The sequence below is a fragment of the Ailuropoda melanoleuca genome, chromosome 1, assembly GCF_002007445.2.
Source record: "Ailuropoda melanoleuca isolate Jingjing chromosome 1, ASM200744v2, whole genome shotgun sequence".
Classification (NCBI taxonomy): Eukaryota; Metazoa; Chordata; class Mammalia; order Carnivora; family Ursidae; genus Ailuropoda; species Ailuropoda melanoleuca.
Genome location: NC_048218.1, coordinates 170,148,450 through 170,163,134, shown reverse-complemented (window position 1 = coordinate 170,163,134; position 14,685 = coordinate 170,148,450). Strand labels below are relative to the sequence as shown.

The window sequence follows — 14,685 nt, the reverse complement described above, 5'->3', positions numbered from 1 at the left end:
TTTTCCAAAAATTGGCCCCCCGTGTAGTCACTGGAAGAGTTCATTAAAAATGGAGATTCTCTGGTCTCCACCAGACCTTGGAGTCAGAGTCTCTGGAGAAGGACCCCTGAATCTGCATTTTTAACAAGCTCCCTCCTGGTTCTTAGGCACATTACAAACTGAGAGCCGAAGGCAAAATCCTTACCACTGACTTGTTAATGTGAGATAACATAAGAAGTCATGTCGAAGTATCTGAGGGAGGACCAGGAAGAGGGAGGGGCTGCCAGCCATGGGGACACAATTGTCTGCTCCTTGTCAGCAGTGCCCAAAACTCCACTGGAAGGGCCTCCCCCCACACGCACATGACTACTGGCTCAACCCCATGTTCACACTTTTATTTTAGACTCTAGGGATAGAAGGTAGTTTGCAAACTAGATCCATTATCTTAATGTTATATGAAATACATACATATTATGCCTGTGTGTGTGTATATATATATAACCTATCACAGTCAAGGAATAATGATTTGTTCTGATTACTCAAACATTCCAACCAAGAGTTAATATCCGTGGCTTATGTAAGTTCATCAATTTGCTACTACTCCAGAGCAATATAAGATATCTAACTTCAAAACTATCTGGAACATAATTTAATCTTTTTGTTCACTTTTTTAAAAAGCATTTTTCCAATCTCACAGTGCCTCAGGCCATCATTAACATAAATGCTCAATAAATATGTGCTGAGTTTAATGACCATCAATCATTTCCCTCCGTCAGTCCTACAACTCAGCTCCCACATTCCCTGCAGAGCACACACTGTGTCATGTGTTCCCTCTCATTGGTATGAAGGTGAATGCTTCCCTCTCTACCTCCTCTCTACCCCCACCACCATCACAAGGGTCTGAGGATGTACAGAGAGTCCATTAATTCAGAGCTGAGGGTTCAGAGATTGAGAGGTGTTCGTGTTTTACTATATCACCACATTTTATGTTTAGTTTATGCACCCAGTGTAAATTCGCCCGTAATTTAAAGGCCCCCTCATTCAGATACACTGCAATAACCTGTCAGAGTTACTATCTCCAGTGAAAAAGCCTTAAGATGCTCAAAGTATGCATTAGGTTGAACCACAAAAATTGCTGTTTCTGTAGGTCAACACCAAATATCAAAGTTTTCATATACTTCAGTCAAATACCAAAATCCGGGAACTGTATGTCTGCCACTTGGTCAAAGAGTGTGTAAATAACTTTAAGCAAGCTTCTCTTTGCCCTTGTCCAGTGTATGGTTTATACAAAACAGAAAAAAAAAATGTGTATGTTTTTAATAAATCCCAACTATTCCTCCACACATACACACACAAGCACTCACAAGAAAAAGGAAGCCACTGGTCTGTGGGACATGCATGCCCAGCACATCCCAGTAAGGAGAAAGAAGGGCTAGCTCGTACAACAGAAACCACCCCTGGACTAATGAGACTCGGAAAAGGGGCATATCCCTGCCCCCTTCCCGGCCATCCAGCTCTTCCCCAAATTCCGACTTGAGTCACCTCTTAGGGAAAAGGAATTTCCATCCCAGTGCTCACCTATGTGCTAATGGGACTGGGAGCTGACCTCCAGTGGGTCCCACCGGGCAGAGAACAATTGTTTCACATCGCTTGAAAACAGGAAATCACCACATCTCAATTCTAATAGGCACCGTTCCCGCAAGGAGCATGAACACAGGTACGGTACGTGGTGAGACCCTAAACTGTTCTGGCACAGCAGCTCTCAGGCGGGAGAATATCTGATTAATCTTTCATGTCCTCTCATTCAGAAAATAATGTCCCCCCGAGACCAAGAAACACTGCTACATGAAATGTCTTGATGCAACTGCTTTTACACTATAAATCCACAAAGCAGGAGAGACCCAGCAGTCTGTGAGAGCCTCCAGGATTTGTGAATTTCTGTAAAGAAAAGGGACAGAAAGGGGCAGTCAAACAGGGCACAGCCAGGCTTTTGCAGAGGCAGAAGCTTCAAGCACCACAGACACAACGCAGGGGCATCCAACCCAAGAGGGTCACATCTTGCCTCAGACACTTCTGCTTAAGGAGAAAATAAAACAGAAAAGGAATCCCCCCCCCACTGTATTTTCCAATAAGAAGCTCTAAAAACAAATATGAAAAGGAATGCAAATGTCATTATTTTGCTCACTAAAAAGAAAGCAGTGAGGGTGAAAGGAACCTTAAAGCCATGGCCAGGTCCACAGATGTCTCAGAGAGGAACCTAGGAAAAATAGGTGGGAAAAAAAAGCAATGCTTATAGAGAAAAAGAAAAAATAATTAAGATAAGGAACCTAAAAATGTCTCTCACTGAGGACCGAAGGAATACAAGAACGGCTTTGGGCCTTCTGGTTTTCATGCCTCCTTTCTGTGGGCCAGGCCTGGTCTCCCGGTCTCATCTTCCTGAGGTCACCCACAGCTGAGAGGGCCCGCAGCACCACCAGAGAGACCCACCACACAGGCTCTAAAAATAAGATGCTTGGCCTACGCCTGACAGCCTCAGCAGCCATGAAAAACCATCCAGCCCAAATCTATTTATCTGACCAAGAATACAAGAGCAATTTTGGAAATGCCTGCTTTTATAAGTTAAAATGGGCTCAGTGTCATCTCTATTATTTTTATTACCACTGTCATTCTCTTTGAAGTGTCTCTGGGGCATCATCACTCATGCCGCAGATCCTCTCCCAGAGTTGCCTGACGGTTATTCCATCAAAGTGCAGCATCAGGGAACACAGTCTGGTCAATGAAGATGCTACTTGCCCCGCCCTCTCATTTTCTCTTGTTGAGTTACCTGCGTGAAACCTTAAAACTGCCATTCAGGTTACAGACCTACCTTTGAACTCCTCATTTGGCAGAGCTGGGTTAGTACCACCCATTACCTAACATTAAAAAAGAAAAGAAAGGGAAAAAAAACCTCATTACACTATACAACATGTACATACAATAAGGCCTTTGTCCTTAAAAGAAAAACATAATTTTCAACAGACTCAGCTTCCAGAAGCCAAGGGAGCTAACATCCAAAACCCAATGTAAACATTAAGGCTTGTGTCAAGGTTTCGGAGCTAGCCTCACTAGAAGGAGGAGGAAATGACCGGCTCCGGCAGCAGCAAGGATGGGGAGGCATTTTTCATTGTGACTTTTGAAAGCAAAAGTGAGGTAATCCCAGATCCTTCCCTCTCACACCTCCTGTACTGTCACACACATTGCTGCGTTTGACAGCAGGATGTTTCTCTAAGAGGGAATGTTCCCTTTGTCACAAAGAAAAGCAGGTCTTAGTGTCTATAGGACTCTAAATTTTCAAATGTGAGTACATTCCTTTCAAAGGGGAAAATGTGTTTTTGTAATGATTATTTAGGATGTCTTTTATAGAGAGGGTTGACCTTCTGTGACAAACTCTCTGAGAGAATCATGTTTTGGAACTTGGAGTTCCATTCTAGGGGGAGCTAGCCCAAGTGTTAACAACCCAAACTATAAACAGGAAACTCCAGGCTGACTCCTACTCAAGTCCCAAGGTTGCAGACCTCTCGCTGTAGATATGGCGCTTGCAGAGATGACTGGACAAGGTTCTTAGACTTGCAGACTTCATCTCGTAAGACATGCATTCACCCAGGTCACTACATCACGACAGAGCATGGAAGCAAAGAGGAGATGGCGCACACCCTGAGAGCAGGGGATGGGACCATGGGCTGCACACCTTCAAAGCTGCATGGATTTGTAGGGCCCTCGAGTCCAAACACAGTCCCGTCAGTGACTCTGGGGTTAGCCTGGAGAGGGTGAGGCCCCACAGCATGGGCATGCCTGAGTGACTGTCGTCAGAGAGCAGGACTCGGCACACTCTCAGACGGAGGGGGGGTGGGGGGAGGGCTCACCAATGCCAGCTTAGCAGGTCCACTTGGGAGTTGGGTTTACATCCTTGCCCCCCACCTGCCACCTCCTGATTCAATAGCAAGTGCTTAAAGAGGACAACTAGTTTCACAACAAAGGCAATGCTGTGCTTAGCTATCTGAAGATGGGCGCCAACCAAGCAGGTGAGCCTTTGAAGACTAAAAACAGAGCAGCCGTACATCTTGCGAAGTCCCAAATACGATCAGCGTTTTCCATCTTCTATTAGAAAAGATAGCAATCACGTCTATTGAAGCTCCGTTGTCTACCCTAACAGAAATTCACGGTAAACATATTTCACAAGGGTCCATTTCATCACTTCTTAAAAGCACTGCATCGACAGTGACAGTGGCAGTAGCTATCGTTTCGGAAATGCTTACAATATTCCAGACCCTGTTCTAAGAACTTTACATGTTTGTGTTGTTGTTTTAAAGATTTTAGTATTTATTTATTTATTTATTTATTTATTTAAGAGAGAGAGAGCACACACCCCAGCATGCATGGGGGGAGGGGTAGAGGGAGAGGGAGAAAGAGAATCCCAAGCAGACTCCATGCTGAGTGCGGAGCCCCACACCGGGCTCAGTCTCAGGACCCTGAGAACATGACCTGAACCAAAATCAAGAGCAGACGCTTAATTGACTGAACCACCCAGGTGCCCCTAGAACTTTACATGGTATTTTTTTTTCTTTTTTTTAAGGTTTTATTTATTTATTTGACAGAGAGAGACAGCCAGCGAGAGAGGGAACACAAGCAGGGGGAGTAGGAGAGGAAGAAGCAGGCTCCCAGCACAGGAGCCTGATGTGGGGCTCGATTCCAGAACGCTGGAATCACACCCTGAGCCAAAGGCAGACGCTTAACGACTGAGCCACCCAGGCGCCCCTAGAACTTTACATGTTTTAACCCACAGTTCTGACCAAAGCCCTACAATGAAGACAAAGAGATACAGAATATTAGGCAATTCACCCAGAGCCTTACAACTATTAATGCGTAGACATACGAATCACTACACTATTGTTCTTTAAAATATATACTTTTTAAATTATCTGCTAAAAACTACGGCATACACTTCACTGTCTTCTATCCAAATTCTTGCCCTTAATAATTCCATTTATACTCTTAACAAAGGCCTTTCACAAACATCAGTGCATTTAACCCACACACATCACCTCAGTTAATGGCTCCAGTCAACTGGTTAGAGTCTGTATGATTATTCCTCTTTAGAGATGAAGCTGAAGGGTGCACACACCATTGCGACTTGCCCAGGACACACAACTAAGGCTCAGAGAGTACAAGTCACCTGTTCAGTGATGCACAGCTAGCAGCGGGGCCCCCTGAGACTTGAACCCATAATTTCAGACGCCAGCACTGCCACCCCACAGCTGTACTTCAATGACAAAGCAGATATTAAACATTTAGTGAAGAAAGAAAATATTTTTCCTGAAGATCTAGCTAAGGGATTAAATTATATCATAATATTTTTTAAAGCACCATTAGCAGTTTAATAGAACAAACTTGAAAGTTTATAACGGTAAGATTTTATATTAGCCAGGCTCTTTTATATTGTTGCTCTTATTCATAATAATAACAATAATAATAATAAAAGCCTCAATGTGGCCTTGTCCATTTTGCACTTAACTATAGAAACATTCCAAAGATGTTTGGGAAAGTATATTACTTTTATCCATGAAATTAGTTTTGTTTTGGTACCTTTTAAAATTTCATGTGGTATTTATTCACTTTTACTAAGATCTTTCCAAATCAAAGTTTGGAAAATTTGTGATTTTTGCTCTAAATTTTCAAAATCCCTACAGCAATCTTAATTCTGGATTTCTATCAAATGGGGCTCCAGCAAATTCCATCTACGATGAACTCTATTCCATGTGAAAACATACAGCAGGTATTAGGGAGGTGGGCACCATCACTGATTGTTTCCAGGAGTCCAACAAGATGATGAAAAAGGTCTTTCTTTGATATTCTCCTAGAATCTTCAGTCTAACGCTGCAATATTTAATACCACTGGTCTTTCTGTTCTTCAAACATCTTCTGCCTTGGCCTGCACTTTCCTGGTTCTGCTCCTTCTCCTATAACTACTTCTCAATCTCTGTCATGGGTTTCTCCCTTTCTACCCTTCCCTTAAATATAACCCTTCTTCTAATTACTCTTGTAGGCCCATCTCTTGAAAGCTCAGTGTAGACAAATAACTTATTTCCAAAGTGTTGCAGTGTATATCAGTTCAGGCAGTTAACAAATGTCTGTCCTCTGGTCCTGATTTCTCTAACGAGCCTACTGAGCTATTCTACCTGGAAGGTCATCAAAGCCAACTCATCAGGTTTAAACTCATTCCAACGCACTTGTATCAGTGACCTCTTCTCTTTCTACATTGTCTATACCACCGGTAGAACTCTCAAAATTCCTTCTAATTCATCCCATCTCTCACTTCTGCCATCTCTTCTATTGCCAAGTTCTATCAACTTGGGCTCTAAAATTCCTCTGCAAGTCTATGGGTCCCAGCACAGTGGTAGACTTTTTTAAGGGAAGCAACCCAATTTTGACTAGTGTATAAAATTTGTGCTACCTCTGAGAACACATACTACCATGGTAATATCTACCAGATGCAATAATTTGCCAAATGACTCACACAACAGTGGAGAACAAAAATGGAATTTTGAAAAGGGAGCCCTGGGATGTAAACTATTCTATTCAGGTGGCAGTACCCTGCTCTAGAGACACCAAGTGATTAGCAAAGTGACTGCTACAGAGACACCCTAGCACATCAATCTACCATAATGACATTGCATTTTAACTACTGTCTTGCTGGGCGTGGCTTAGAGTCTTTTAAACCACATATTCTAGAATTGGAAGGTGGTTAAAGAAATTCAAAAGAACGAGCAACACTGGTTTATCCCAACGTCTCCTTCCATTCCCACTGCCCATGCTGCTTACTCTCACCTGCTTGCTGCTTGCTCTTCCCCGACCACAACACATTCCTGGAGTCTGTTGTCCAAACTCCAGCCTCTCCACAACTGAAACATGCCCACGAAAGCTCCTCGAGGCATTTATAGAAAACACATCTGATTGTGTCATGTGGCTGCAACAAAATAGGAAATCCTCCCAATTACATGAGTGGAACCGATCTCCTTATTACTGCACTCCACCCAGTTTCCTGACTCCAGCTTCCACCAGAGCTGTGGGCATTCGGGACACAGCCACTTCCACAATCCCCAGGCACACACGCCTCCGTGCCTTTCTTCCAAAGATGCCTTGCCAAGACCAGCTTTCCTCCACCAGTCAGGGTACCAGAAAATCCAGTCAGAATTCAACTGCAACTCCCCTAGTACTTGGGTTCAAGTCGATTAAAGTGCTTTCTCTGTCACCCCTGTGGAACTTATTTATGCGTGGGTCTTTCTCCCCCATTAGGTTGTGGGCAAGAATCTGTCCTGTTGGTCTTTGCCTCCCCGAGGTGCCCAACCAGCACAATGCTTCAAACACAGAAAAGGCTAAAAATAATAAAATAAAATGGAAGGGGAGAATTTGGTACGGAGAGAAGGAAGAAAGAATAATATTATTGAAATTATAACCTGCTATCCCTAGTGCTTTGAGAAATGTTTTATAGAATTAGATCTGGGAATCAAGAGGTCTTAAAATATACACTCTGCTCATTTGCTGATCTTTACTAAGTTCCACAAGCACACTCGACCTCCTGGTGCCATGAAAGGTGGTGTTATTCATCTTCTTTTTATCACAAAGGAGTCAGTATACCATCAGCTGGACAGAAGTGCCACCGAAGAGGGTGCGAAAAAGTGATATCCTTTATTTGTGCCACAAATGTTTATTAATTGACTTTATTTTCCATCATTTTGCCTTGCCTGACTTTTCTAACTATGTCCTCCTCATCTGCCTCACCGTATCTGTATCCCAGTCTGCAGAAGGGCTCCCCTTCCTCAGCATTATTTCCTACACTTAAAACACAGTTCACCATTGGTACGCACTTGAAAGGCCAGAGTCTACAAGTGAAATGAAAGCATGTTTAAAATGGGACGGGGATGGGACTGGGGAAGGGGAGCACACGAGTAAATGGGCAGCAAAAACCCACTCAAGTCTGGAATGGGGTTGATAGACTTCCACGAGGCGGGCCAGGAAAATCCCCACGCTGCCAGACCACTAGGCAGTTTTTCCAGAATTACGGCGCTCCTGAGTCCCAACTCTATCCCTCTGCCAATCAAAGTACAAGTGAAGGTGACCCCACAGGCATAGAGATGTAAATACTCTGCAGAAAAACGAGGCCCCTCTTCCATGGAAAGTTTTTTTAGTGTTTAATGGAGAGCAAGGGGAAAACTTACACCAGGGCTCGCAGACCACTGGACCAATAAGGAAGCAGCCTAGATCAGCCCAGTCCAAGTCTGGAGGGACAGAAAAGCCCACAAATGTTCCTGACTTAGCCCTGTTCATTCATAACGATGGGTGGGCTTGGCATCATTATCCCCATGCTGCTGCTTCTTTTTTTTTTCTTCCTTTTCTGATGAAACTTTGCATCTTATTCCATGTGAGGAAATAAGAATTCAAACAATAATGTCATCATCAACAACAACAACAATGAATCATTCTAGAGAGCTTACTCCATGCCAAACTCTGGGCCAAGCTTTCCATGCTGCCGTGCTCACTTCATTCCCACGGCAGCTTTCTGAGCTTCATACTGAGTTCATCCCGCTCTCCAGATAAGGAAACCAAGCCTTAGAAAGGTAAGGTGACCTTCCCAAGTTCACCACCAGTGAGCGACAGAACCTAGATTGGAACCCAGGGCTGTCTGATGCCAGCGCCAAAGCTCTTTGCCAAAATACGATGCAATGCCAGACAAAAGCTGCCTGAACTGTGGGTCTGCCTTTGAAAGGGTCCCCCAAATTCCAGACTTGGTGTGCACTACAAGACCAAAATCACTCTACCCGCCCCCAAAGAGAGCCTGTGTCAGCTTTGCCAAGGTTGAAATAACTCTCTGAAGCCCTTGGAAGTATTTATAGATGTCTGTAAATAGTAAACAACTAGTAAAAGCAAATCGGTTCAGTGGAGAAGGCACTGGCCTCACATCCTAGTCTGTCTCTTAGGAACTGGATAAGCTCAGGATATTTGCTCTGCCTCTCTTAGCCTCGATAAAGCATGGGTAGAAATAACTGCCTCAGAACTGGTGCTGGCAAACTTGCCAGCACAATGCTATAAATAAGGTACCTCCCCTTAAAACCACTCTATTGAATACACTGTTCTATGGAAAGGCAATTGATCATAATCCCTTCTAAACAGAGAGTCAATAAATACACACACAAATCCTCATCACTTCCTTAGCGTCCAAAGTCTAAACATGACACGAAACAATTTTCAAAAAATATGAATATGATAATCTGTGTATATGTGCACATAGTAAGGCATAGTAAGGCAGTATCTGTCTGAACACATCTGGACTGCTCCTAATACATTATCTCCCTCATTCTCAAACATGTGCCTAACACTTGTTCAGATAATGACATGTACTCTCTAGCCAGCTAATTGAAACAATACAAGAACATGAGGATTTTATAGAGATAAGGCACCCTGGAGAACCGAAGATGCTGGTAGCTACGTGTTTAGTGACAGGGATTTTTGTGATTAAAAAGTAGAAGACAGCAGACAAAGTCTCCTCTGTGCTCAGCACTTGGTTGACTCCAAGAGAGGTGGAGCCCCGCTTCTTGTAACACCGAATTTCACATTTCTCTTTATGAGCAGAGGGTCCATTTCTACATTGCACCTCTGGATTTAAAAGAGGAAATTCAAACCTCAGAATAATGTTTTTTGCTGAACAAAACGTATGCCAAACTAAGCTCTGACTGACTTCTGGTTTTCTGAGTCCTGGCCCCCAAAGTTTTCTCAGGTTTCCAGTACCGGGCCGAACTCACTGGCTTGTCCTGCATCCTTGTATGTGACAGTTAGGTGGAAAGGGACAAGAAGTAGGAGTACCACCTCCCAGGCACACTTGGTGGATTTGGGGATGCCCAAAAGATCCCGAAAATTGCTTTGGATTCTTTATCTGAACGTGACTGGCTCTTATCACTGTACTTCAGGAAAGACACCCATGTGTTTTCCTAGGCATTCTGGGGGGAAAATTCCAGCAGAAAAGCATGGGGGGCGGGGATCGTACAAAACAGCAATAAGTCTGAGCCTTTTCTTCCTCAGTCCCATAAAAGACCATTTTTTAAGGTGGGGAAAAGCCATGCTTTGCTTTCTAACTAAACAATGGAGTACTTGCATCTTTAATCTAAACTGCCCACCGGATTCCCTCAATTTCATGACAGCAGTCCAAGTTCTCACCTTCCCCTTGAATAGATGAACTGAAGCTTTCTGACTCCTACACTTTAAAACTATAACCCTCACCAGCTAACCGACAGGTTATTCTTGGATCATAGCTGATTCTGGCAAGATGCTGGGCCTCAGCAGGTGAGGATAAATGAGACTACAATGATTCGGTTCTGCTTGCCGTGGCCACTGCATTTGCTGTCATCCTCAAAATTCCCACAGAAATGAGCTCATTCCACCTTTAAAACATTTCGGAGCTTAAAAGTTTAAATCAGGCCAAGTTGATTTTGTGGGGTTTTTCAAGCTTTTACACTGTAATTACAGAACTTTGTGCCACCTATTTCCTCCCAACTGTAACATTTTACGTCTTTTTTAAGCATACGTTGAGGTTAGCTGCTTTAGGTATCTTTTTGCCAAAAGGCTGGACCAACACAAACTAAATAGGACTATTTTCTTTATCCAACGTACCGTTTTGACTATTACATACCCTCTTAATGTACATACATAAAACTAGCTCACAGCTAAAGCTCCCTGCCGGTCAACTGAAATCATAACGAGATTTTCCTTTCATATAATGTGATTAACAAATGTCAGCTAACCGAACTCCAAAACGACTCCAAAGAAAAAAACAAAATAAGCAGCACCGAGAAGTAAAATAACTCAACAATCATTCTATTTTTTCCTTGCTTTTTCACATCTTGAACTAAGCGAATAGCCTTTTCCACTTGATTATAGGTACGAGCTCTACAGGCAGACAAAACAGAGAGCGAGTTCCAGCTCTATCTACTAACATATGAACTTCACAAGCTACAAGACTCCTTTAGCCTCAGTTTCCTTGTCTGTAGAATGGGGGTAAAAGTCCTCAAAGAATTTTTGTGAAGGTTATATGAAATAATACACGCTTAGATCATTGCCAGCAATATAAATATTGCTACTACTGATATTATCTATCTGCTAAATATGGCTACCTTCCAACCTAGCTATAAAAATGTCAACCAGCCTCACAGCCATCTATGGTGCTTTGAAATCCTTGGTCTGCAGCAGATCCTTTGGAAACTTACAAGAACACACACAAATACAGAAGTGGCCAATCATCTATTCCTTCTCAATTTTATCAAATCATTACAAATGTTTGGGAAGCACTGACTATGATAGCTTGGGTCCCATAATCCTACACCGAGGCAAGGTCAGGATAACATATCACCAAACCTTCCAGCTCCTGAAAGAACTCTGAGGCATCTCCCAAATAACAAGTGAGTTGGATTGCCAGAGTCACGACTTTACACATTTAGAAAGGATTTCTGACAGTTCTCACTCAAAGCAGATACCTCTAAATGTTAAAGATATAAATGAACCGACTGTCCTTCTGAACTTAATCAATACTTTTCCAGGAATAATCAAATAATCATTTCCACTTGAATTCCAACTGATTCATCTTTTCTCTTCAGATTCATTCCTTTAGCTACAAAATGGGAGGATTCTAACATCTATGGTATTATCAGTAAGGCTGTGCTTTCAGAGAAAGCCACGATTTTCTACCCTGAGGAGAATACTGAGAAGGGGGATTGCTCTGTATAGAGTTTTTCATAATGTTACTTGGGAACAGTTTGCAAACTCTATGTTTAAACTTCATAAGTAGTAAGACTGCTGAGGAAAAAGAAACAGTATTTTCACATGCGGAGCTCCAAGCACATTTAAATGTTACTCAGGAATTTCCCCTGAAATCTTAAAAGATTAAGATAAAATAATTCACTCATATTATACAGATAAGATCAATGAAGGGGGGAGGTTATCTCTACCCCCCAACCCACTGCATTTGTAAATATACAACGGATACAAAATTTAAACACAAAGCTTCTTTTCAACAGGTCCTTTAGTGAAGGATCACTAATTAACATGGCAACTCATAAACAAAATCCAAAGAGCCCCCCTCTCGGCTTTTAATTGGCAGCAATATTTACCATCTCAGCAAATGTACTGCATTTTTACTTCTGTTTCTGTTGATTCCCTTAGTCTTCAGAACCTGCTAATCATTTGATACAAGCATTCACCTTCACTCATTTATCATTTTGCAACATTGACCTCATCCCTTGTCATGAAAAAGTTTGGGTAGTTTAAACCCAGATGGCTTGGCTTTCACCTAAATTGAGAAGGCTCCCTTCGCCAGTTCCATACAGCATGGTGATCTGATAACTAGCAGTCATCTATCACTTTAGGGCTTTGCATTTGACTGCCTGAATGTTTTTCCAGCAGGGTTTTGTGATGTGTAGTTCTTAACCAAGTTTTGCCAATGGTGATTGGCATATAAAACACTCTCGAGCAAAAATGTTGCTCCTTGTGAGTCACTATTTCATCTTAGAACTTCTTGTTCATATAACTTAATCTTCCCCATGTGGTTACTCATTCCATCTTATCATTTACTCTCAAACTAAAATAAATTGAAAGAAGTTATGTTTTTGAATCGATTAGCCACTGCCAGTGTTAATTAAGCAGCTGACAGCCAAGTGTCATTCTCTGTTAAGGATAGAATGTCTTTTCTGACTCATGCATCCAGATCAGAAATATAAAGACTGTTTTTGAGATCTTAGGGTACAATGGGCAAAGAAACCCAAGATTACGTCTTGTCCTCAGGTTTCTTCTTTGTGACTGTCACCTCTCTTTCCCTTTGTCACATATCTTATCCCCGACCTTTATACCTAAATGTTATCTCACCATTTTCTCACTAAGACGACAGAACCAAGGCAGAAAGTTTGATGGCACCTGATTTTGTAGCAACAGCCATTCTGTGAACAGACAGTGTCAACAGTAATTATCACGGGGACAGTGCTGTACAAAGTCCATCTTAATTTTTTTCTATAAGGATGATGTCAAAAATAAGAATCCTAAGCCTGATGAAACAGAAAGTACCAAAGTTATAAAACTCAGAAATTCAGCTGAATTCAATTCACCAGCTATGTGCAGTTCTGTAATGACTAAAAGCAATTTTTAAGATCTGGTTATATTATTACATTTAATGGATTCACCTTGTCAAAGGGAGCAATTGACTTCACATTACCTGATCCCCATACTTACCAAGCAGACACACATTATACAAGGATTGTCTGTGATAAATGGAATCTGGAGGACTTCACCTTCATTTTCACATTTTGCAACAGAACCTGAAGTGAAAAAAAAAAAAAAACAATTTAAATTTTGCTTAATGGCATTATTGCAAACATTTAATTTTTTACACTAACCCTTCTTTGAAGCAACTACCAAATTCAGAAATCCCTAATGAGTTTTAAATTATCAAACTCAACAAAAACAAATTCCCCCCAAAAAATAATTATTTTAAATAGTTTCATTTAAAGTTTTTTTTTTAAAAGAATGTTATATAGAGACAGATTTTCTGCTCTCAGATGGCTTAAGGACAAATCCAATTCTTTCACTGAGTGTTTAATAATACTCCTCCTTGATGAAGGTATTTCAACTAAGCACATACCCCCACATGCAAAAAAAATTTCAAAGTGGACATTAGGGCTGAACAGAACTCAGGACTGCGTCAACGAACAGGCCTTTATATGAATCTGCCTCAGATTGTCTTGAGTTTAAATCACTTTTTGAAACAATCCTTTTTCCTCTTCTCTTAGAAATTTACTTAATATTTTCTTTTCTGCACCAGGTGTCAGTAAAGTATGTCCTTCAGAATAGCAGCTGAGGTCTTCACCTGCCTGAAAGCGTATCATTATTATATCCTGCTAGTATTACCTTTTTAAAATATGACAGTTTCTTTAAATTCAAAGTCTGGAGAGCCAGTGCTTTTTAAAAAGCACTCCTAACACAGATGCTATATTGGAACCTTATAGAGTGAGAAAGAAGGATGTGTGGAAAACGGTGCGAATTTCTCCTTGATATGCACAGAAGAAGAAATCAAAATAAGGGTTGAGGAAAACAATAAAAATAAAGAAATTTCTATCACTATACTCATGTTAATAGCCTCTCAGTCCTCCATTCCTTAACCTACTCACTGCCTTCCCACCCCTTAACACGGCGGGCTTCGCTTCATCCTCATCCGCCAGCGAGGAGCAGACGCCAGGGTGCTCGTTCCCCACCCTCGCGTCCCCGGGGCAAGCCAGCGCCTCCTCTCCCAGGTACCAAGCCAGCGTCCGGGAGGGCCGGTCCCTCCCGCCCCCTCCCCTACCTGTCAAGAAGGAGGAAGCCAGAGACATGGGGACCCCCGAGCAATTGAGCAGCAGCAAGACGCAGCAGGTAATCCCGGGCGAGCGCCGGCAGGGACGCTCAGCCAGAGCCCTGACGCCGGAGAACCAGAGCATCGTCACCTGGAGGGAATCCCGGGCGACTGCAGGTCCCGCGCCGCCGCCTCTGCTCCGCTACCGCCGCTCGCAGTCAAAAAGGGCTCTCAGCCGGCGAGTCGGGAGACAGTCCGCGAAGAAGGGAGGCGGGCGCCCGGGAGCGGCGGGGGGGGGGGGGGGG

General features: G+C 42.6%; 2 protein-coding genes across 3 annotated transcripts in view; one reads left to right on the top strand and one right to left on the bottom strand.

Annotated features, from left to right (window-relative positions):
- The window catches only part of BMPER (BMP binding endothelial regulator), a 248,653-nt gene extending 233,982 nt beyond the window's left edge, over positions 1 to 14,671 (bottom strand). Inside the window, exons 1-2 of one of the 2 annotated variants that reach the window (XM_034670310.1) lie at positions 14,393 to 14,671; positions 13,285 to 13,370 (exon numbers count right to left, since the gene is read on the bottom strand). In XM_034670310.1, coding sequence (XP_034526201.1) covers positions 13,285 to 13,370; positions 14,393 to 14,525 — 219 coding nt within the window. In that variant the 5' untranslated portion in view covers positions 14,526 to 14,671. The remainder of the gene's footprint in view (positions 1 to 13,284; positions 13,371 to 14,392) is intronic. The other variant, XM_034670315.1, reaches the window with a different exon arrangement.
- Positions 14,397 to 14,685, top strand: part of LOC117804163 (proline-rich protein 2-like) — a 962-nt gene continuing 673 nt past the window's right edge. The window contains exon 1 of the mRNA XM_034670318.1: positions 14,397 to 14,460. The gene's annotated coding sequence lies outside the window, so the exon portion shown is untranslated. The remainder of the gene's footprint in view (positions 14,461 to 14,685) is intronic.